General features: G+C 39.4%; 1 protein-coding gene across 12 annotated transcripts in view; it reads right to left on the minus strand.

Annotated features, from left to right (window-relative positions):
• The window catches only part of STAC (SH3 and cysteine rich domain), a 165,029-nt gene that overhangs the window by 8,610 nt on the left and 131,039 nt on the right, over positions 1-25,380 (minus strand). For 4 of the 12 annotated variants that reach the window (XM_063722147.1, XM_063722145.1, XM_054552373.2 and 1 more), the window contains 2 exons: positions 10,618-10,669; positions 10,379-10,516 (listed from right to left, as the gene is read on the minus strand). In XM_063722147.1, coding sequence (XP_063578217.1) covers positions 10,379-10,516; positions 10,618-10,669 — 190 coding nt within the window. Of the gene's footprint in view, positions 1-4,574; positions 4,762-5,945; positions 6,126-9,179; positions 9,628-10,378; positions 10,517-10,617; positions 10,670-25,380 lie in introns of those variants that run through there. The other 8 variants (XM_054552372.2, XM_054552371.2, XM_063722146.1 and 5 more) reach the window with 6 other exon arrangements.

Genomic DNA, 25,380 nt, shown 5'->3' on the forward strand with positions numbered 1-25,380 from the left:
GGTGGGAGGATGGAGGGGATCAGAAAAAATAACTAATGGGTGCTAGACTTAATACCTAGGTGAGGAAATAATCTGTACAACAAACCCCCAGGACACAAGTTTTCCTATATAACAAACCTGCACTGTACCCCTGAACTTAAAATAAAAGTTGAAGAAAAGAAAAGAAAAGATTCTGTAGAAGAAAGGGACTGACTGAGAAGAAAAGTCTACAAGGAAATAAATAGTAAACTAATATGTATTAGAAGCAATGACAAACTGAATTGAAACTTCAGAAAAATCAAAGTGAAGTGAGGACTATCTTGAAACAGTCTCTTGGGAGGAATTAGAGAGAGATAGAGAAGTGTAAAATAATAAAGACATTAAAACTGTAAAGGAAATATGGTAAACTAGAAATGATCCAACCAAAGAATGATTAAGCTCCTGGAGAAAGAGGCACTGAGAGCGAAGGGCAAATGATGAACTAGAGAAAGTATTGGTCACATGTGGTACACCAGACATAAATATTCTTCAAAGGAAGAAAACTTTTTAAATAATGTAAGAAAATGGGCAAAGTACATAAATAGATTATTTAAAAAAGCCCTATATATATGAGATAAAACGTAAGCCTCTTTAACCATCCAGAAAATGCAGATTGGCATGAAATATTATTAATCTATCAAACCGACATAATGAAAAATAATAATGTTCAGTTCTTGCAAGCATGTGATGATCTGGATATGCTCATGAACAGCTGGTGTGAGCGTAAGTTGGCACGACCTTTCTGAATGCAATTTGGCAGTATGCATCAAGAATTGCACAAGTCTTGATCTGTTTTCCTCTAAATTCCAAAGTACATCCTAAGAAAATAATCAGAGTTAGAGACAAATATTTATGTTCAGAGATGTTCATTGCAGTTATCAATAACAGTTTAAAAAATAAAAACTCTGAATATCCAATAACAAGAGAAACTTAAACACATTCCTGTACATCTAGACTAAGGATTGGCAAACTTTTTCTATAAAGGGCCAAGTGCTAAATAATGTAGGCTTTGCAGGCCATCTGGTCTCTGTTGCAGTGACTCAACTCAGCTATTTAGTTGTAGCATGAAAGCAGCCGCAGACCATACATATATGAATAAATTTAGCTATGTTCTAATAAAACTTTCTTAAAACCTGTGTTTTGATAAACATTTAATGACTAAATTTTTTAAATGTTAGGAAACTAAAGAGGATATGATATCAAAATATGAATTAAAAGTTTGGCGTGAAATATGCCAATGTTTATGTTGGTAATAATTTAATGGTTGAATTGCTTATGGTCTCTATTTTATCTTTTATACCTCTTAAAAATATTTTCCCTCAAATTGTCTCCAAAATAAATGCATTTTGGTTTTATAATATAAAATATTTTTTCTTTTTTTTTTTTAAAGCTTTGATAGAACACAAACAATAAATGAAAATGGTTCTATAGGTGCAATAAAACTATGCATGAATTTAAAGAATTTTTTTTCAGGAAGATCTTTAAATAATGTTTGGTCAACTAGAGTAAAATAGACTGAATTCCACATAAATATTCAATTTATGGACTTAATTAATTTTCCTAAGTATTTTAAAGTCCACTTTTTAGATCAGTATTTTTTGTTTTCTTTTTTAAAATTTTTATTTTAAGTTCCAGGATATATGTGCAGGATGGGCAGGTTTGTTAGATAGGTAAATGTGTGCCATGGTGGTTTGCTGCACCTATCAACCCATCACCTAGGTATTAAGCCCATGTGCATTATATTTTTATCCTGATGCTCTCCCTCTCACTACCCCACCACGCCCCTGCCCTGACAGGCCCTGGTGTGTGTTGTTCCCTGCCTGTGTCCATGTGTTCTCATTGTTCAGCTCCCATTTATGACTGAGAACATGCAGTGTTTGGTTTTCCGTTCCTGCATTAGTTTGATGAGGATAATGGCTTCCAGCTCCATCCATGTCCCTGCAAAGGACATGATCTTGTTCCTTTTTATGGCTGCATAGTATTCTATGGTGTATGTGTACCATATTTTCTTTATTCAGTCTTTCATTGATGGGTATTTGGGTTGATTCCATGTCTCTGCTATTGAGAATAGTGCTGCAATGAACATATGCATGCATTTATCTTTATAATAAAATTATTTATATTCCTTTAGGTATATACCCAGTAATGGGATTGCTGGGTCAAATGGTATCTCTGGTTCTAGGTTTTTGAGAAATTGCCACACTATCTTCCACAATGGTTTAATTTACATTCCCACCAACAGTGTAAAAGCATTCCTATTTCTCCACAGCCTCACCAGCATTTGTTGTTTCTTGACTCTTTAATAATCACCATTCTGACTGGAGTGAGATAGTACTCTTTGTTGTTTTGATTTGCATTTCTCTAATGATCAGTGATGTTGAGCTTTTCTTCATATGTTTGCTGGCCATATAAATATCTTCTTTTGAGAAGTGTCTGTTCATGTCCTTTGCTCACATTTTACTGGGTTTTTTTGTTTGTTTTTTGTTTTGTTTTTTCTTTTTTTTGTAAATTTGTTTAAGTTCCTTGTAGATTCCGGATATTAGATCTTTGTCATATGGGTAGATTGCAATAATTTTCTCCCATTCTGTAGGCTGTCTGTTCACTCTGATAGTTTCTTTTGCTGTGCAGAAGCTCTTTAGTTTAATTAGATCCCATTTGTCAATTTTTGCTTTTGTTGCAATTGCTTTTGATGTTTTTGTCAGGAAGTCTTTGTCTGTGCCTATGTCCTGAATGGTTGAGTTAATTTTTGTATAAGGTGTAAGAAAGGGGTCCAGCTTCAATCTTCTGCATATGGCTAGCCCACTTCCCCAGCACCATTTATTAAATAGGGACACCTTTCCCCATTGCTTGGTTTTGTCAGGTTTGTCAAAGATTAGATGGTTGTAGATGTGTGGTCTTATTTCTGAGACCTCTATACTGTTCCATTGGCCTATGTATCTGTTTTTGTACCAGTACCATGCTGTTTTGGTTATTGTAGCCTTGTAGTATTGCTTGAAGCCAGGTAGTGGGATGCCTCCAGCTTTGTTCTTTTTGCTTAGGGTTGCCTTGTCTATATGGGCTCTTTTTTGGTTCCATAAGAATTTTAAAGTAGTTTTTTTTTCTAATTCTGTGAAGAATGTCAATGGCCATACACCCTCCCAAGACTGAACTGGGAAGAAGTTGAAACCCTGAATAGACCAATCACAAGTTCTGAAATTGAGGCAGTAACAAATAGCCTACAAACCAAAAAAAAACCCAGCACCAAACAGATTTACAGCTGAATTCTACCAGAGGTACAAAAAAGAGCTGGTACCATTTCTTCTGAAACTATTCCAAACAATTGAAAAGGAGGGACCCCTCCCTAATTCATTTTATGAGGCCAGCATCATCCCGGTACTAAAACCTGGCAGAGATACAACAAAAAAAGAAAACTTCAGGCCAATATCCCTGATGAAGATCGATGTAAAAATCCTTGGTAAAATACTGGCAAACTGAATCCAGCAGCACATCAAAAAGCTTATTCACCATGATCAACCTGGCTTCATTCTTGGGATGCAAGGCTGGTTCAACATATGCGAATCAATACATGTAATTCACACATAAACAGAACTAAAGACAAAAACCACATGATAATTTCAATAGATGCAGAAAAGGCCTTCAATAAAATTCAACGTCCATTCATTTTAAAAACTCTCAATAAACTAGGTATTGAAGGAACATACCTCAAAATAATAAGAGCCATTTATGGCAAACCCACAGCCAATATTGTACTGAATGGGCAAAAGCTGGAAGCGTTCTCCTTGAAAACTGGCACAACAAAGATGCCCTCTCTCACCACTTCTATTCAACATAGTATTGGAAGTTCTGGCCAGGGCAATCAGGCAAGAGAAAGAAATAACAGGTATTCAGATAGGAAGAGAGGAAGTCAAAATGTCTCTGTTTGCAGATGTCGTGATCCTATATCGAGTAAACTCCATCATCTCAGCCCAAGCTTCTTAAGCTGATTCACAGCTTTGGCAAAGTCTCAGGATACAAAATCAATGTTCAATAATCACAAGCATTACTATACACCAACAACGGGCAAGCAGAGAGCCAAATCATGAATGAACTCCCATTCACAATTGCTACAAAGAGACTAAAATACCTAGAATACAGCTAACAAGGGGAGTGAAGGATCTTTTCAAGGAGAACTACAAACCACTGCTCAAGGAAGTGAGAGAGGACACAAACAAATGGAAAAGCATTCCATGCTCATGGATAGAAAGAAAAAGTATCATGTAAATGGCCATACTGCCCAAAGTAATTTATAGATTCAATGTTATTCCCATTAAAGAAATGTTTTATGGTATTTTAAAGTTGATTTAATAAGGATACATTTTAAAATTTAAAAATGAAGAGGCCAGGTGCAGTGGCTTATGCCTGTAATCCTAGTACTTTGGGAGGCTGGGATCGCTTGAGCCTAGGGCTTCGAGACCAGCCTGAGCAACATGTCAAAACCCCACTTCTATATTAAATATAAAAATCATCTGGGCATGGTGGTGCACACCTGTGGTCCCAGTTGACTGGGAGGCTGAGGTGGGAGGATTACCTGAGCCTAGGGAGTGAGACCCTGCCTCATAAAAAGAAGACGAAGAAGAAGAAGAAGGAGGAGGAGGAAGAGGAAGAAAAGGAGGAGGAGGAAACAGAAAACATACTTGTGTCAATGCAAACTCTCATTGTGTTCATAACAAATGGATAACTTAATTGTATTTGGAAACAAGGGCTCTGCAAAAAAAAAAAAAACAACAAACAAACAAAAAAACAATAATTATGAGACAGATTAACCCTAGAAGTAGAAAATGTGATTTAATCAAAGATGTGAATTGCATTTATCTTTAGAATCAAATTTCTTTTATTTTCTTGTTAATGTCCATTTGTCTCTTTATATTTGTAGGGCTATAAATATCATATTGGCTATTTTCTGGTGCTTACTGGGTAAGTTTAGGTGGCATTAACCACTGCAGATGAATTCCTCATTTAGGCTTTATTCTTTAGTGATAATGGTAGCCAGGAAAATGACTTCTGCTATGCATCTGTGGGGGCCAGGCACTGTGCTAAGGCTTTATATAGGTGAGCACATTTAACTCTCACATCAAGTTCAAGAGAGAGATGCTACTATGCTGATGAGAAAGTTGACATTCAGAGGCTACTTTGTCAAAATGACACAGGATATAGATCCATTTCTGTATGACACTAGTATCTGTGCTCTTTCTATTACATACTCCCTGCAATTAACAAGCGTATTTTGAAATCTTCAACCTAAAATAACTTAGGACACTGAAGTGAAGACAAATTTTGAAATTTGTTTCTAAAATTGATTTTTAAAAGGCATTTTTTCTTTGAAATGGCTGATGTATTTAAAAAATTGATACTATGTTTATTACCTGAGTGGTGAAATAATCTGTACACCAAACCCCCGTGACATGCAATTTGCCTATATAAGAAACCTGCACATGTTGTACCCCTGAACCTAAAATAAAAGAAGACAATAATTATGAGCAGACTCATTTGGTTCCAGGTTCAGACTGAAATGCTCTGTTGCATCTTGAACGTGTCTAGCTGAAGAGGCTGAATTGTTTGCCTTACCTCCTCCACACCCCAAACCCCAGCAGATTCAGTTTAACCATGAGGGCAGAGAATGCAGGTATGAGGCCCATTCCCAGAAAAAAAATTGTGGGGAATATGCCAAGGAATTGGTGGGAGTCACTGAACAGATGTTCTGCTTGTAGAAATTGGTCAACTTGAGCAAATTTTAATTTGCCTTCTGGTTTCACTGATTGTATTTTAACAACATAAAAACAATGTTTGACCTCAAATGGGAAAGCATAAGATTATTCTGAAAAAAAAAAAAAAACAAACATGCTAGCAAGATTATTGAGTAACACTTTGCCAGTAAAGATGAACATTCTTCCCAAATTTATTTTATTCAAAAGACTTTCCAAATTTTTGGAACAGGAAGGATACAGTTGGGTAAACTTGGGGAAGGTTGAAGTGTTGGCATGGAATCAAGCTGGGAAAAGTGCCCATTTGCTTTGTGAGTTGTGTATCGCATCAGAGATGGGGTGTCAGTCTGATGATGATGCCTTTGCCTGGAATCAAGAATGACCCAATAGGGAGCCCACATGAGCAAGAACTTGTTTTCAGGAGTCCTTTGGTCCCAAGACAACTGCCTTTATGACACTCGTCATTCTTGGGAACTAAGCTGCTCTTTACTGTTCAGAGTTCTTTCCACATTGTTCAGGGCACATGGCTAGTGGAAAGCCTTGACTTGGAGTTTGCAGACCTGTGTTTACGTTCCAGCCTGGACACTTACTAGGCTTTTGCCCCTTGAGCAAGATACATAACCTCTATGAGTGTTTGTTTTCTCATTTATAAAATAGAAATAATGAATCCATAAAATTCACAGGGCATGTGTATAAACTTTATTTATACAGTGTGTCTGTATGACATTAAATAATGACTAATAATTATGATTCTTATAACAATTATTATTGTGACAATGTTTAAGACAGTATTAATTTGTTCTTTCCTTTTCTGTGAGCCAGGGACTAGAGATAAAAGTTTCTCTTTCAAAAGCAGACCCCAAAACAGGTCATCGCATCCAAAAAGGAATAGTCATGTGGGGTTTGCGTATACTTTTATAGGAGACAGAGTGGTCAGTGCAGTCTTCCAAGGGTAGGGGTAGTAGGTTTCCAGGGGTATTGTCATTAAGGGGACTCTTTGGATGCCACTGCTCTTTATAGGCAGATGCTGGCTTCTGCTGTTACCTCTTTGGGGAGTGTGCAGGCAAGTGATAGGTTGGCAAATAACAGCCCCGGGGGAACAAACAACTTTGGGCAGAAAATGAAGGATCAGGTGCTCTTGAGTGAGGTATATTTCATGTCAGCACATTGATGACTTTTGATCTCTTTAAACATATAGTCTGTCTACAAGCAACCAGGTAAAAGAGAGCTTGTGCAATTTACAAAATGCAATGTGTCCTGAAGTGGGCATATCATATAAGCAATTTTTATAAAAGGGAAGGATGTCAATTTCAAGTAAAACTGTAAAACCAGGGCAAAACCATAGAGCCCAGTGACCCAATTTCCTAAGGATATTAGAGATTTTAACAACCAAAAATCGTTAGATGGCATACGCCTCTTGGGGTTATTGCATCTATATAAGCAGCAGCAGATAATGCAATTCGATATAGCAATTGTTGGATATGGTGATGTGTGTGTGTGTTGTGTGTGTGTGCATTTGTGTACACATGTGCAAAGTTGAGGCCCAGGAAAACCACAGCAACACTGTGTACCTTTATGTTATTAGATTCAAAAGACAAGATTGAGTATTTTAAATTGTGCTACTTTTTAAATTTTATTTTTGTAAATATATGCCATGAAAGTAATTTAAATGGAAGAGAACAAAGCCATTAAATTTTTTACTACCATTGTATCATTAATATTTATTTGTTCATGGTTTATGAAGCCATCATTTAAGATGGTGACACAATATTTGAAGATATCTGCCCTCTCTCCTAGGTCTCTCCTCACTTCTCCAAAGGCAGAAGATCTAATTGCACCACAGGTGCCAGGGGTTTCTCACTGTCTCTTAAAGCTTCCTCCTCTTTTGTTCCTTCTGGGAGGGAATCAGGCCATCTTATGCCAGTTTTGCCACAGTCCTTTCTGCTCCCTTTCTCCCATGGGGCATCTGGTACCATTAGATTCTCAGATTCAGGCCAGCCCATGGTGGGTGGTAAGGTGGGTGGGCTGTGGTGAGGCCTCTTAGGTCTCTAGATCACATCTGGTACTCTGTCTGGTCTACTATGGTTTCATGAATGAAAATAGGGCTTCAGGTCCTGTCTGCATCTCTCCCTTTGTGTTTATCTTGGGAGAACAGTGACTGGGATCTGGGTTCAGATTCCACTATTCCAATTCCATAATATTATCATAACACCATCAAAATTGCTTAGGTTCCTAACGTCCATTAAAGAGAATATTGTCATTGAGTTAATCACTTCCGTTGTTTGTGCAATTGTTCCTAATTCTCACCATCATGAATATCACTCTGATGACTGTCTTTTTGCATAAAGTCTCCCCCTGTTTACTTCAGGTTATTTTCTTGGATACATTATAGAAAATGGAATTACTGTATTCATGAAGTTGAGCAATTTCATGGCTCTAAATACATGGTACCAAATCAGTATCCAAATGAGTGGACTAATGTCTCCCAGCATTTATGAAAGTGCCAGTTTCAATGACTCCATCTCCACCTTTGTTAAAATATATAGGGAAAATAATACTCAGAATTATTGGTCTCTTGTTTTCAATGATTTTCATTTACTTGAATTTAAAGGGAGGGTGAGTTACTTTTTTTTTAAAAAAGCTGTCCTCCATATTATCATTTTTCTTTAGATTTTTCCTTTTAAAGATTCTTTTGAATAGCCATAAAGAAAAGGTAAATTGGCCAGGCGCGGTGGTTCACGCCTGTAATCCCAGCACTTTGGGAGGCCGAGGCGGGTGGATCACCTGAGGTCCAGAGTTCGAGGCCAGCCTGACCAACATGGAGAAACCCTGTCTGTACTAAAAATATTAAAAAATTAGCCAGGCGTGGTGGCTCATGCCTGTAATCCCAGCTGCTCTGGAGGCTGAGGCAGGAGAATGGCTTGAACCCGGGAGGTGGAGGTTGCTGTGAGCCGAGATTGTGCCATTGCACTCCAGCCTGGGCAACAAGAGTGAAACTCTGTCTCAAAAAAAAAAAAAAAAAAAAAAGAAAGGGTAAATTATTATTATTTGAGGATATATTTGTTAGTTTGAAAATGATAAAGTCAGTTAAAGCTACATGTAGAATATACAATGGTTGATTAAGTGGGGCAAAACAATTTTTAAAACTACAAATCAGCTATAATTTTAAGGTAATGATTGATTTTCTTGTGTGACTTAGAAACTATCTTTGAGGCAATCCTAAAAAAGGCATTCAAGATATGTTTTCAGCAACTCTCTTGAACAGAGATGTATTAAAATTATTAATGCCTTTTTCATTGTGAACTTCCTTGTAGGGCGAGCCTTATCAATTTCAACTTCAGGCATTCATTACCTTGGGAAATAATACAATTCTTATACCAAGAATGCAGAAAGAAACAGAAAAGATTTTTGACTCCAAAGTTGAAAATTAAAGGCCTCTGTGAGACTTTATTGGGAGAGGAAATAAATTTTTAATTCCACAAATCCTCCACTAATATATCAAGAACAAACCAGGCTGGGGTGCAGTGGCGCGATCTCGGCTCACTGCAGCCTCCACCTTCCTGGTTCAAGAGATTCTCCTGCCTCAGCCTCCTAAGTAGCTGGGATTACAGATGTGTGCCACCATGCCCAGCTAATTTTTGTATTTTTAGTAGAGACGGGGTTTCACCATGTTGGCCAGGATGGTCTCCATCTCTTGACCTCGTGATCCGCCCTCCTTGGCCTCCCAAAGTGCTGGGATTACAGGTGTGAGCCACCGAGCCCCGTCGTAAGTCCAAGCATATCATTTTACTCTGTAGTGAGGACACAGGACATGACCTGAGGGGAGCTGCAGTCAGAGAAGAAGGGAGGGTAGGAAGGCCTGTCTCTGCTGGAAGACAAAGACAGGAAGAGTAGGCCAGAGAGTTAAAGTGTGAGAATGCTGTTTCTTTGTCTCTATCAACATTCCAGCCATGAGATAGTGGAGCTTAAAGACATACAAATGTGGGGGTTCACATTTTACTTCTCAGGAAAATTGACAGCATCAAAGAGAACTCTACATTCAACATGGCCCTGGAGCAAGATGGTGACAGGCACCTCTAGATTAGACATACAGAGACGTTCATTTATGAGCCTGAGATAATATCTGGTTATCTAAATTTAGTCCGTGTCTTTTGCAGTGATATGAAGGTGTTATGGGCTGCAGTGAATAGGTAGAGACTTGGAGTCCAGATAAGAAAACCCAAGAGGTTCCTAATAGCAACAACTAATAACAAAGTATTCATTAGAGAGCACTGAAGAATTAACCACACCATTGGTGGACGCTAACTCAGAGCCCGAATGAGAGAAGCTGTCCACATCAGAGACCAGTGGTCCTCTGAGAAGAGCATGGGGGACGAGATGTCCTCACCCGCCACTATGACGTTTCGTTTATGAACAGGTGTCACCAAGTGAGATTCCTAAAATTTTAGTTTGCATGTTTAGCTCCTACAACACTGACATCATTGGAGTAAGTATATCTTTTCTCAAAGTGAATACTTTGAATGTGACTCCACTCATTCAGATTTATACATATTATTAAGTTTATTAAAATGACACCCTATTTGGCTGATATCTGGAATGTGTTTGTGTGATTTACTCACCTGATTCTCTTTCAGTGTTATCTGCCCCTGTTCTTTACACCCAATGAAGGTTCTAACACATCTAAAAATCTTCTCATTTTGTTGTAGTCTCTGAACAAAGTTGGCTGGAAAGAAGCCAATTCTGTCTTGAATTTTCCCCTGAAAGGAAAAAGGAGGCATGCATCCACAATTGTAGCATGTATTGTAATTATAGTTACCAAATGATTTTCTCTTTTTTTTAAAGAAAGAGGAACACTTACTTTCCACCAGTCTTCATTGGAATCCTCTAAAAGAGTAATTATGTCTCCTGGCCTAAAATGAAGAATGAATGAGTTAGGTAAAGGAAAAAAAAAGAAAAATAAGATACTTTAAAGTCAGGAGTAATCATTTCTCATTTACACAAATAGTCTTAAAAGAAATAGAAATAAAGTAAATATAACTTTTACCAGTTCTTCCTACCAAGAAAATAGCTGTATTACACATTGAAGGCAAACATGATTTTATGCTGTATTTTAAAAATAACTCTTTTTTTTTAACAGAGTCTCACTCTGTCGCCAGGCTGGAGCGCAGTGGCGCGATCTCAGCTCACTGCAACCTCTCACTCGCTGGTTCAAGCTATTCTCCTGCCTCAGCCTCCCGAGTAGCTGGGATTACAGGCACCTGCCACCATGCCCAGCTAATTTTTGTATTTTTAGTAGAGATGGGGTTCCACCATGTTGGCCAGGATGGTCTCAATCTCCTGACTTCGTGATCTGCCCGCCTTGGCTTCCCAAAGTGTTGGGATTACAGGCATGAGTCATCGAGCCCGGCCAAAAATAACTGTTACCTGTAGTTTGATACATAAATGATCATGAAGCTCCAAAATTTCAAGATATAAATCTCCCTTCTTCTCAGCCCCATGATCTACCTCCCATCCCATGTGTCCTTCTAGACTCCTTCCCACACACTTACATTTATACATAGATATGTACATGTATTTTTTGTTTAGTATTGACATCTAGAATTGGTCATTATCTTTATCATTATCTACACCTTCCCAATACCTTCTGAAAACCTAGCACACTTTTGCTTAGCTCCATTTTTCCTGTCTGCCATCTTTTATGCTGGTGTAATTGGAGTTTTGTACTAGATTTGTGTATGTGTGCATGTGTGTGTGTGTGTGTGTGTGTGTCTACATCATTTATCAAGAATTACTTGGGTTTGGCTGAAGACTAATGTGTTTTTGTTGTTTAATTCTTTCTATTCAACACAGCTGTGACAATTGGAAGACTGTTATTTTTCACACTGGGAAAATTTTCTCTACTATTTCATGTTTTTCTCCCATCTTCTTTCCTTCTGGAACTTCTAGTCAACACATGCTGGACCTTCTGAATCCATTCTCACATTTTTTGTCTTTCTTACACACTTACAGTCTTATTTTCCTCTATGTTCTTAAATTTTTTTCTCAATTTTATTTTCCTGATCATTTATTTTGTATTTGGGCTTGTCTCTTGTATTATTTATCATAATACTGAGAATTGTTTTAGAAAAAGTTTTCAGAAAACATTTTTAGAAAAAAATAGTTTCTAAGGGTTCTTTATTATTTCTGAAAGTTTTCTTTCTTTCTCATTATTTCCTTATTCTCTTCTGAAAGAGTTCTGAAAGTGGCTTTCCATCATGGATGCAATGTTATAATGGATTGTATAGAGATTATTATATTTTCAAAACAATATTTCTTTCTTTTACTGAATATTTGTTTCCTCTGAAATTAGTTGGCCTATCCTTTATCTTATTACTTCTTTTTCATGTCAAGTATTTTTTCTAAAATCTAATGTTTCTTGGTTATCTCTTTTTATGAAAGACTGAAAATGGAAAATGGAGGTAGGTGGATGTGGACAGGCTTCTCCACTATTCTATACCTGTGGTCTGCCATGGGTCTCCCTTTCAAGTGCAAGGGCTATTTACAGGCTCTGTTTAAGGGAGCTGCGTGTGTCAATTGGTGCATCTCCTCCCTTTTGGATATTTGAACGTATAGCAGAAAAGCAGTATGGTGCCACCTCCTCCTCCTATCCTAATAGCTGTAGCAAGGAGGATTTTCTTACCACTGGTGAGAGAAAAGGTCAGTTTATTTTTCTCCTAAGTAGAGCTGCCTTTTCCTTTTTTTCCATGCCCTCTAGAAGGTCTGAAGGTCCAGAGTTATCTCAACACAGTTCTTATTTCCCAGGCTTCTATGCTCACATAAGAGCCCTCCTTAGGCATGGGTTCTTTTTCTTTAGAGTACAGGTGTTGGCTTAATTCTGGAGTTCAACATCATTCCTGCCAATTGTTCATTATAAGTAGTAATGTGGTGCTATGAATACAGTTGAGACTGTATCAGTTATGTATTGTCACAGTAATGCCGTGTGATAAACAGACACAAAACCCCAATGGCTCACTCACAGGCCTGGGTGTTGGCTGGCTTTTGCTGAGGTGACTGGGGTGACTTTGCCCTATTCCACATTTCTCATTCCTTGGAAGGTCAGTTTCATAGCAATGATCAAAGTTCAGGAGCAGTGCATGGAAACATGCAAAGCACATGATGCCTCTAAGGCTTAGATCCAGAACTGACACATTGTCACTTTGCTTCATTTCATTGGCCAAATTAAGTCTCAAGGCCAGTTCAGACTCAAGGGATAGGGTAACAGGCTCCACCTCTGTTTTGAGAGGAACTGCAAAGTCCCATGACAGGGGCATGAATATAGGGAGGGGTGAATAATTAGGGCCATTAATGCAATCAATCCACTGCAGACTCTCATGCTTTTCAGTGAAGTCCTGTGCATTCCGTGTCTCTTTAAATGTGCTCCTCCTTCTATAGCTGTTTTGTCCTGAGTATTCTTTGGTCTCTGGTCATCTTCATTGTTCACAATTCAACTGCATTTGCTGTAGTCTGCGAGGAAATTCCCAAGATTTCTGGTTCTCTCTTAGCATGTGTTCTTGTTTTCTAGTACTGCTATAGATGTGTTAAAAAAAAAAAAGTATTTTCTGACACATTTAGGAATTGGAGCAAAAGTAGATTTGCGTATTCATTTTGCTATTCTGATCCAATCTCCTTTGCTGTCATTTTCAATTCTCAGTTAATATCTATCTTCATCAGGGATTCCAAATATAACAGGCTTGTCACACTTGGAGCATTAAGCACAACTGGCATTTTGGTATTTCAACAGTCACAGTTTCATGCTGATGCCACAGAAAGCGAGGTGGCTGAAAATCACTCTTTCCCAGGTTAGGGATTTAATTAAGCAGCAAGGATGAAAGTCAATGTAGAAAAATCTTCTAAGCCCCAGCAGATTTTATTTAAACCAGTAACCTAAGAAACCATGAGTTAGTATCAAACACAATGACTTTGCTGCTGCTCTGGTAGAAACTGTAAATAGGGAATAAAGCTGGGGGAGGTACCTTTCCCTAAGAGTGAAAGAGGCAGACTGTGGGAGGTACCTTTCCCTAAGGGTGAAAGAGGGTGCTGCCTGCATCCAACCTCTATTTTTTTTTTTTATTATACTTTAAGTTTTAGGGTACATGTGCACAATGTGCAGGTTAGCTACATATGTATACATGTGCCATGCCGGTGTGCTGCACCCATTAACTCGTCATTTAGCATTAGGTATATCTCCTAATGCTATCCCTCCCCCCTCCCCCTACCCCACAACAGTCCCCAGAGTGTGATGTTCCTCTTCCTGTGTCCATGTGTTCTCATTGTTCAATTCCCATCTATGAGTAGGAACATGCGGTGTTTGTTTTTTTGTCCTTGCGATAGTTTACTGTAGTCTACTGAGAGACTCACTCTTGGCTGTGCCTAGAGGTGGACAGTCCCCAGCACTTGACCCTCGTTAACTGAATTACACATTAGAATAAGGCACTCACTGGGATAACAGGCTATAATCTTATGAGAAATACCAGACATACTTCTGGAAGTGTGATAAGGGTTCTGTCCTTTCCTAAAAAAGAGCTCCACCAGGATCAGAAAATTGCTTGGTGAGTGATTTATTTATCCATTTATTATTTCCTTGGTTTTTGTTTACCCACTCATTCAACAAATATTTATAGAATGTGGGCTCTGAAAGAGTGTCATCTTACTAGGCACTGGGTTTACTCTGGTGAATAAAATCCTCACTAGAGCTAATAGTCTAGTGAGAAAGATAGATAATAAACAAGTAAATAGATAAAACATTTAATAAATAGATACTAATAATAAACATATCATATATAATTATTAAGTATATAATTGTAAATTGGCTTAAGGACTATCAGGGAAATTAGAAGATGTAGCCAAAAAGGACCAGTAGACTCCTCTTGAGATTAGTCAAATACTCTAAGTACCTGGCAGAGATAGCCAATGCCTCTTTTTCACTATAGAGAGGATCTTGCTCGAGGGTAGCCCTTGAATCCAAGGTAGTGGTAGTAACTCTCTAACATCTAGGCCAGCAAATCTGTGGCTTGTGGGATTTTTTACGGCCCCCATACCCTTCCAGGCATCACCCAACAATCTCAGCACTCTTTCCCACAGAGTCTGCCTTCTGATTTAGAATCGTTTTCAACACTGGGCTCTAGGTGGTGGATCTGAGTAGGCATGCAAGGTAAAACCACTCTGTGTAACATAACTTATTATTTTTATATACATATATTTTATTTATTTATTTATTTTTTGAGATGGAGTTTCACTCTGTCGCCCAGGCTGGAGTGCAGTGGTGCTATCTCGGCTCACTGCAACCTCTGCCTCCCAGGTTCAAGCGATTCTCCTGCCTCAGCCTCCTAAGTAGCTGGGATTAAAGGCGCCCGCTACCATGCCTGGCTGATTTTTGTATTTTTAGTAGAGACAGGATTTCACCACGTTGGCCAGGCTGGTCTCGAACTCCTGACCTCATGATCTGCCTGCCTCAGCCTCCCAAAGTGCTGGGATTACAGGCGTGAGCCACCGCGCCCGGCCCGCTTATTATTATTTGTTAAAAATTAGTCTTGACCCAGTTTTGAGGCTCTAGCTGGAGGCTGGTCAGTTCCCCTTCTTAAGCAGGTGATTAAGTCCCCACCCCAACAACTTGTTGATGAGGGCTCTTGTACTCTGGGCCACTCTGTACCACCCCTAATGTCCCACTCTAGAACCAGGTACTAGATAATGTGGGACATCCCCTGTGCCTTGGAACCTGTGAAAATTATTCAAATTAATCAATCTACAGGGAGCCCCTGGAAACCTAGCCTACCCCACAGCCTGCCATACATAATCTGCTTACTGTAGCTCCAGCTTCCTGTTACCCTGACTCCCACAGCAACCTTCGGTGTTGCCCTTAGTGGCAGTCCTTCACTCTCAACTGTGAGTTTTCTTCTGTACCCTTTCTTAATTTAGTTCTCTTCTCTTGCCATGGTGTTGGTGTGTTGTGTGATGTCATCAAAGAAACAAATGAAAACAGTCTGCCAACTGACTCAATTTAGGGAGAGCCTTGACATTGGTCCCAGAGGAATGGTGGCCTAATGCTTAAAATTCTCCTTTCCCCAGGTTAGACTTGGCTAATCCATGACTCTGCCCTCAGTTGTTTCATGCTTCTGTGGCTGTCAGGCCCTTTCCATGGAATAATTCTTCATTCAGGTTATCACACTACAGGCACATTTGAGAAAAGTACTTCTCTGGCTTAATAGTTATTCTCTTGCTTTTAGGAGACTTTATGTTCTTGATATATTATGTCTAGATTTTACAATTTAACTCTATTTCCAAATTCTTGGGACCAACTTGATGGGCCCCCAGTTACTTAAAAAACATTTCCTTTGCTTAGTTCAATCAGAGCATTGTACATTTAGGTAAAGGTTTTGCTTACATTGTAATCCACAATTGTATACCATGATATAAAGTATAACGCAATTCATAAACAATTGAAGCATCAGTTTCCTTTAGTGAAAAGAGGTCAGAGCACCACAGCTGGCCTTTTGCTTTTGTTTGCTCAGTAAAATTTGCCATAAGCCCAGAGGAAGGTTTGCAAGTTAGTTATATAATGATTTATAGGAACTCTTGAAATGGTGAAAGGGCTGTGGGCTCACAAGAATTAGAGTAAAATAACAAAAGCAACTACAGAATTATGGCTTACCAGTGAGGAGGACAGGGTTTAATTTTGAGTGTGTGTGTACTTGCACACATGTGCTTGAGAACCAGTGGTTGCTTTCTGGGTTCATTCTCAGCAGTCCTGTCTCTCTTATTTCTCAGTTTTTCATATGGGCATTGGAACCATCTCTTCCACCACCAGGTAAACTGTCTGCAGGGACTCAGTGTACACAGAGGGTGTGAATGATACGAGCTGAGCTTGGCCAGCTACATGGAACTATTCTGCAAGATGTTAGAAAGATGGTTTGATCTTCCAGGGTGGGCTCTTAGAGGAAGGAGTATGAGTTGTCCTGAGGCATCCCCCGCCCAGCCCAGCCTCTCTCCAATCCCCAAGTAGAGCACAAATTCCTAGGAGAGGAGACATGACACCCTCCAGACGAGGACACTGCTTCTGAGAGAAACACTTTCTCTACTATCTGAGACAACCTGAGACCTTAGATTGGCCCTACCTTGGGGAGCACATGGTAAAAGCAGAATGCCCTAGGGCCTTTGCTTTCTGAATGTTTTAAAATTCAAAGAAAAGGAGTCTCTTCCATTTCTGCCCATTTATCCTAGGAAAACTATATGACATTCAAGTATTTTCTAAATGTTTATAAAATTTCAGGTATTGGGTGTGCATTGGGGGATACAAAAATGAAAAAAATTATCTAAGCCTGGGTTTTCTTATCTGTAAGTTTAGGATAATAGCACTTACCCCATCAATATTTTTTGAGGACTAAATGACAAAATATTTGTAATGCATATTTAGATAAGCCCCCATTAGATGGTGGCTATTATTGTAAGACATAGTTACTGCCCTCAAGATGTCATTAATTTCAAAGGATAAAGACAGTAAACTGTTTAAAGTAAGGGTCATCCTTGAGGGAGAAGCAAATGCTAGGGTGGTAGGGAGATGACAAACAAATATAGAATTGATCCCAAACAAAAATCCCAAATACATGTCTCTTTGAGGATTGGCTATCTCAATTATATTTATATACTTATATATTATGCATGATAAATTATTGTGAGCTATATTTACTTTACAAAGTTAAATCTTTTTCTTCTTTTTTTTAAAGACAGTCACACTCTGTTGTCCAGGTTGGAGTGCAATGGTGCAATCATGGGTCACTGCAGCCTCTACCTCCTGGGCTTGAGCAATCCTCCTGCCTCAGACTCCCAAGTTTCTGGGACTACAGGTATATGACACCACTCCCAGCTAACTTTTAAAATTTTTTATAGGATCTCACGATGTTGCCCAGGCTGGTTTCTAACTCTTGGCCTCAAATGCTTCTCCTGCCTCAGCATCCCAAAATGTTGGGCTTACAGACATGACTCACCATGCCTGGCCTCAAAGTTAAGTCTTTATCACTGTGATTGATATTCAGTAGGGCTTAAAATTGCAATTTTCTTGTAAACCTACAGTTTTTCACTTGTAAATTAGAAGATTTATTCTAATCATTGCCTTTTATGTTTATGTCTCATTAGATTTTTGGCAGGGATGTTTGGTTAATGAAATAGCCTTGACTTCAGTGGCTTCAGACACTAACATTTGGTGTGATTCGGAGCTATGGAAAACCTTCTCCCTCTCTTCATACTATCCTTCTTCCCCTTCCTTGTCCACTCCACACAGTGACCACAAAGGTGTATCAGGGCCCAAGGGCTGGACCTAGTATTCTATTACCCAGGTGGCTGATTGTAATGGAGATGTTGGCAGGGTTGAGCCTAGAGGGCGATGGCAATGTTCACTAAATGTTGTCATGAACAGTTGCATTTTCATACAAGTAGGCAGGCTAAGAGAGATTTCACCATTTACAGGCAAGGTTTGAATCTATGACTAACTCCACTAAATCAAGCTGCCTCTTGCACCACCCATGCTGTGTCAAAACTCATCAGAACTGCCCACTTTACTATATAGTTATTTTGAGCCTCTTTAATATTTCCTGCCCTTTCTCATTCATTAGGCAAAATGAACCTTAAATCAAGTTTATAGCAACCAGTCACTCAGCAAAAATAGATACCCTTGAAAAACCAAGCTGAAGGGGGCAGAAAAAGGAGACAGCCAAATGGCTCCATTAATCTTAGATCTATGACTTAATTTTTCACCAGACTTATTTCCCAATTTACATTATCTTGGTCCAGAATCTTTTACAGTCTTGGCACATGGGTATGTAATAAGGAACTCCTGAATTTGCATTTTGATTTTGTCTTAAGCCTGATATCCACAAGACTGCCTGCACTTTCCCAAGTCCATAGACCAGCTCAGAGAAAAGCATTCAACTGAAGGGCAGTTTGGAAGGAATTTGGTAAATGTTCTTGAACTGTCATGGATCACGCTCTCCAGAACCTAATTGAGAGAGGCATTTGAGTGAGAGGGAGGCTGCTAAACACATTAGTGACATTTGGGAAGATCTGGGTTTCTTGACATAGTGCAGCATCAGAGCATAATATGCATCAGAGACTTTCCTCAAATAGCCTTAATTGCATTTTGATGTCCTGGTGACTGTGAAGATTATTTTTAAATCAAATTGGTGCATTAGAATTACATTTAGTTTTAATTAAGTTGATGCATTTGCCAAGCAGTAATGTACTTAGAGAATAGAAACGAGACACCAAGGGAGTCTTACTCTGTCTTACTCTGCTTTGAAACCTTGCAGGGTGAAGGACATTAGAATGTACACAAGTCACAGGTCAGAAAGCCAATGCAGACCTGTGCACAGAGCATTGACAGAATCGGGAAACCTCTGTTCTGGTTTTTGAGTCTGCCACTCACTGGCCCACTGCCTATCTCTGGATAAGTCACAGTTCTCAGATAGTGCAGATAATCAGAATTCAGGAGGAAATTTAACCATACAGATTTCCAAGTAGGATTTGACTCTCTAGGTCTAGGTGAAGCCCAGGAATCTCTATTTTAATAATATTTTTTAGGAGATTCTTATGGCTTGTAACAAGTGACTTAACCATTCTAACTCAAGTTTTCTCCTCTGTGAAATACTACTTGCTTAGGTAACCTCTGAGATTTATTAAAAGAACTCAGGAGGATGCTAGGAAAAATTACGAAAGACTTTGAAATGGGCAAAAAACATGACTGATCTGGATGTCCTGTCTGGCATATCCTTTGAGATTACCTCCCCTTTGTCAATGCCTTTGAGTTATTTTACATCTCAAGCAAGTCGCAGAAAACTGGTATTAAAGCAAATGATTTTTGTCCAAAGAAATGCAAGTGAATTTTGCCTGGTGGAATATAGTCAGTGATTACCCTTTATCCTGTGACTACTGACTGGTTTTGCATCTATTTATAAATTCCTGGCAGCATTCCTCATTGCCTATGTATATGTGATGTATTGAGTTCTCCTTTGAACAAGGTGGAGCATCTTACTGGTTCTCTCATTAATTAATGAGCCATGTAAAAATTCTGACATGTGTTCAGTTTATATTGCATGAGAGTCATGTTTTTATCTTAAATTTAAAAAATTATCCTTTAACAGGAGTGACTTCTCAGTAACACGCTCTATAGATCACAAACTTCCTGGTCTTAGCAACCATACTTAACAAACCTAATGCACTTGAAAGAAGTGATGTGAGCGGCCAAAAAGGGATAAAGTAAAGTGCTACCTACTCTTTCTGATTAAAATAGAATTGTCAGCTTTATCAGAGAGAAAACTTAGAACAAATGAACCTAGGATTGAAAGTGTGGTGGAGGAGAAAGATCAGTGGACTGGGAGTCACCTCCAAGGGTTCTAGTCCTAAGCTTCCATTTTCTACCTGTGAATTATTGGGCTTGGTTCTCCTACCTCACCTCCAGAAAGAGAAAAAAGAACCATACATTGTCTCACTGGAATATGAACTAAACAGCCAAGCGTCCATTCACTAAGCATTACCAAGTTTTAAGGCAGTCTTTCAGAATCAAGACTGGAATTAATGTAGTTATCTAAATATGCTCCTGCCTCTGCATGAATTTTCACCACCTCTTTTTGTAATGAGGCTTGCCTTTGCCCCTGATTTGGCACCTCTTAAAATAATTATCTGGTTCTGAAGTTTAACCCCATTATTCCCTTATGCTTTCCTCACTGGAGAGAGAGTGACTGCTCACTAACCAGGCTTCCCAGCCACCCATGGCCCCTCTTCCTTCTGGAATCCCAGCTTCTTTCATGTCCCTTTGAGGCTGCTGTAAGTTACCTGGACTACCTCACACCCACAGCCCTGCACACTGGATTGTAACTTCTGGTCTACTCTTCTGCTGGTCCCCTGGCCCATGACTGCCTGAACTCTTTGAGAACAGGGCCTGTGAATGGTTCTCCCAGAAAAGAGCAGATGCTTGGCTATCATGTGATGAGAGGTGAATAGATGAAGTAAATCCTGGAAATAGCATACACGAGTTCACATCACTTTTAACTCTTTTTAAAGTAGTGCTTTGAAAATACCCCAAAGAGATGAATTCAGGCCATCCCATCTCCAGAAATTCTGGCAAATACTAACTAATGAGAAAAATGATTGCTTGCTTTCATTCAGACTTGCCCAGGGAGAATCTGAGACTTGCTGCTTCCAGGAGTGGCCATTCATGAATCTAAATTTGCACTTGGAGTTACAAAAGAAGATAGGATTTTCTTTGAAGCCCCCCCAAATTTAGGTGTTCTGACATACATTGAAGCAGTAATTAATTTGTATTTCGTTTAGGATTTAATAAATACTGAAAGAGCAGTTCTCTCTTTTCCTCTCTTGGCTTATAGTCATTTTTTTTCCTTCTTTTTTCTACCCTTATGAAAAATGGCCATTATCATATAAATCTGTTTGAGGAGAGCTAATAAAAATGAAAATGACTTAGATGTGGGAAGTCAAAATGAATTCTTTGGAACAGGCATTGTATGATTGCTAAAATTGCATTTAAACTTTTAAATCTTTTATTTACTCTTAATCCTTTGTTTCAGTGTCCCTAAGATGTTTTAGGAGTTTATGTTTACTTGAAGTCATTTATATCTGCTGATTATTTACATAAAATATCAACTCAGCAAAGTCATGAAAGTCATTGTTGATTGAAAAGTTTTTATCAGCTTAAAAAAGGTGCCTTGGTGTGAATAATAAGTGATGACTCCAAGACTCTGTTTTGCAGACTGCTGAGCCCAAAAGCAGTGAGGATAATGTGACTGGTTATGTTGTAAGTGTTGAAGGCAGGATTTAATTTCATCAAAACTAAGTGTGGGTTATCAAGCTTTGGCTAACAATGTGTGTGTGTTTGCGTGTGTGTGAATGAATGTGTACTTGAATGTGTATAAGTGTGTGTGTATGTGCATGTATGTGTGTGTGTGTGACTGTAAGTGTGTGTGGGAGGTTATTTACATGTATAAGTGTATCACACACACGTACATACCCACTTGGCCAGAAGGATGATGTGACACATGGTCTGTGTTAATTCACAGAGCAGTATATGATAATAATGACAACAGTGCTGATTATAATAGGGTTCTCCAGTTTATATTCTATTTTCATTAATTAATTAATTTAGATAGATAGATAGGGTCTAGCTCTGTCATTCAGGCTGGAGTGTAGTGGTGTGTTCATAGCTCACTACAGCCTCAACCTCCCGGGCTCAAGCGATCCTTCTGCTTCAGCTTCCTGAAGAGCTAGGGCTACAGGTATGCACCACCATGCTTGGCTAATTTTTTATTTCTATTTTTGTGGAGATGGTGTCTTTCTGTGTTGCCCAGGCTGGTTTTGAACTCCTGGGCTCAAGCAATCCACCTGCGTTGGCCTCCCACAGTGCTGGGATTACAGGCATAAGCCACTGCACTTGGCCATGTATTTTTAGCAGCATTTAAGAGCTTTGTTCATGAATTAAACTGGCAGTCCATAAAGTGTAGTTTTCAGGGCTCTTCAAAAAAGTTGACAATAAGGGTAATTGGTGGAACCTGTCCAAGACTCTTAATTTCAGGAGATTATCCACTATACCACCCTGCTATACCCTGATAGAAGAACCTGGGTAGCCCTTTAACGTTATCAGGCCTCAAATTTTCAGCAATGTTTGAGACCCCATGCATGATGGCATCACAGCTTGGGTATCAGTGATAAAATTTCATATTGTAGCTCATCATATCAACAACTGCAAAACCTGTTCCCAAGATAAATATTGGATATCACAGCCCCTTTTTGCTGGACCAGTTGGACAAGGTCTCATTGGGCCTGCTCAAAGGGAGAGTCTTTAACTGTGTTTTCTCTACTCTGTATCCTTAGGGTGGTGTTAATGAGGTTGCTCAGAAGACTAGGAGAGAAAACACATTGTGAAAAGATGTAATTATGAAGAAAAGGTATCTAAAATCTACTGTGACCTCACTTTGTACTGGGCATGAAATTCCACATTTTATTTATATTATCTTGTTTAATACCCAGTCTTCCTAGGAAGGAGAAAACTGAGGCTCTAAAAGATTAAACAGTTTGCTAAAATTGACACAGATAGTGTCAGAGTTGGAAACTAGACTCAGGCTTATCTGACTGCCAGAAATTTCTCTTTTCTGTTTTGCCAGCTTGCTGTCCTGCTCTCTGCCCTTGATGGTGGAAAAATAGAGAATTATCATGGTCTGCATTACCTCCAGAGGTTTAGGTGGGAAATAGCAAATTAATTTATAAAGGAAGTTTATTTCTACTTTTTCATGGCAGTGTGGAAAAAAATAAAGGAAGTTTATTTTGCACTGGAACTGTAGCAAAGGAGACTGTATAAACTCTCTGCCTTTATATGGGATTTGGAGACTAATGATGGGTCCATGGCACTTCTAAGAAAAGTATTCACTCACCTAAGAACAAGAGGGCAGCAACCAGCTCTTCCTCTTGTGAAAGGAAAATAAAATCTCAGGACTGTAAGCTCACTATGTCAAAGGGAAAAAATGAGGGCCGGGCGCGGTGGCTCACGCCTATAATACCAGCACTTTAGGAGGCCGAGACAGGTGGATCACGAGGTCAGGCGTTTGAGACCAGCCTGGCCAACATGATGAAACTCCATTTCTACTAAAAATGCAAAAATTAGTGGGGGGTGGTGGCCGGTGCCTGTAATCCCAGCTACTTGGGAGGCTGAGGCAGGAGAATCACTTGCAACTGGGAGGCGGAGGTTGCAGTGAGCCAAGATCGCGCCACTGCACTCTGGCCAGGGCAACATGAGTGAAACTCTGTCTCAAAAAAAAAAAAAAAGGAGAAAAATGAAAAACTGTTAAGCTTGGGATCTGAGTCACGCAACAACTGCCTTCCTTTTTGTTTCTAAATGGATAGTTGCAAAGATAGAAGGCCACATATCTCCCCAGGTGGGCTCCCTCAAATTGCTCACAAGGGAATTCCTTGTGGGTCCCAAACTCTTTACCCTAAAACGGAGTTCTGTTGAATCTCACCCTGACAATATAAGTTAACAGCTTTTCTTCACAGGTACAGGACAAAGACAAGACAAGAAAGCATCCGTCCACCTACCTGAGACAAATCTGACTACTTCCTCTACTCTGTGTTTATTCATATCTTATGTAAAATGCAGATTTACTGCTGAACACCAGACAAATGCATAATTGACTGTTCCTCTACCTCCTTTCACTTATAACATGTAGATTCAGTTAGCATTAATCAAAGCCTCACGAGAATGGGATCACGTATCTCACTACCTACCCTCCCCGCTTTTATTCTTTCCTCCTTACCTTCCTGATGCCCTTTCCCCTTCAAACACTGAAGTCTTCAAAACCCTTTTTGGAAAAAGCACAGACCACTTATCCTACTGTAGCTTGCATCTCTTTTTCCCAGGCACATTCTCAACCCTGGCAAAATAAACCTCTAAATTGATTGAGACCCGTCTCAAACAGTTTATGGTTTATACTCTCTGAGGCCTCCCCTTCCTGTCAGCTGTGAGTACTTCAGTAAAGGCTTAGCAGGGCTTCTTCCAAGTTGTCTTAAAACCGTAGTTATTTGTGAATGGAACCACAGGCTACTTTTAGCCTCCCCCTTTACAATTTCTTCTTGATGAATAACATTTATCCTAGGCTCAGGCCCATCTGTTCCAGGAAACAGGCCCCCTGACTAACCACTCTCAGCTTGGTTTGCTTCCTCATTTGTAGTTTCCATTATATTATTATTATTTATTTATTTTTTTTGGAGACAGAGTCTTGCTCTGTCGCCCAGGCTGGAGGGCAATGGCGTGATCTTGGCTCACTGCAACCTCCACCTCCCTGGTTCAAGCAATTCCCCTGCCTCAGCCTCCCGAGTAGCTGGGATTACAGGCACACACCACCATGCCCGGCTAATTTTTTTTGTATTTTTAATAGAGATGGGGTGTCACCACGTTGGCCAGACTGGTCTCCAACTCCTGACCTCAGGCAATACGCCTGCCTTGGCCTCCCAAAGTGCTGGGATTACAGGCGTGAGCCACCTCGCCCGGCCTACAGTTTCCATTATATTATCATAGACTTGATTTGCCCACTTAAGTGTATATGCCAGGCATAGCATTAGTTCATTTAATCTCCACAATACTCATTCATTTGTCAAATAATTATTATCTACTATGCATCTACTATGTTTCAAGAATGAGCTCATGCTCTAGGGATATGAGGGTTAGTAATTACAGACTTGTTCTCATGGAGTTCACAGGAGAGATAGAGACTAACCAAATAATTCCAGAAATATATAAATACAAGTAGAGGTAACTATTTGCGAGAACTATGGCATCATGAAAGGATATAACAGAAGAATGTAATCCAAAGTAGGGTAACAGGAAAGGCTGCAACAAGGAAATGAAATTTGACCTGAGATCTAGTGGATGAATCAGAGTCAACTGGAAGAGTGTGCCTGTGTGTGTGTGAATGTGTGTGTTTGATGGTTGTGGGTAGGAGGATGGAGGGAGAAGCAGACTCTGCAGGAAGAAAAATCCTTTGGCAAGTGGGTGGTGTGGTCCTTTTGTGAAAAAAAAAGAAGGCCAGTGTAG

This window comes from Pongo abelii, chromosome 2, assembly GCF_028885655.2.
Source record: "Pongo abelii isolate AG06213 chromosome 2, NHGRI_mPonAbe1-v2.0_pri, whole genome shotgun sequence".
Classification (NCBI taxonomy): domain Eukaryota; kingdom Metazoa; phylum Chordata; class Mammalia; order Primates; family Hominidae; genus Pongo; species Pongo abelii.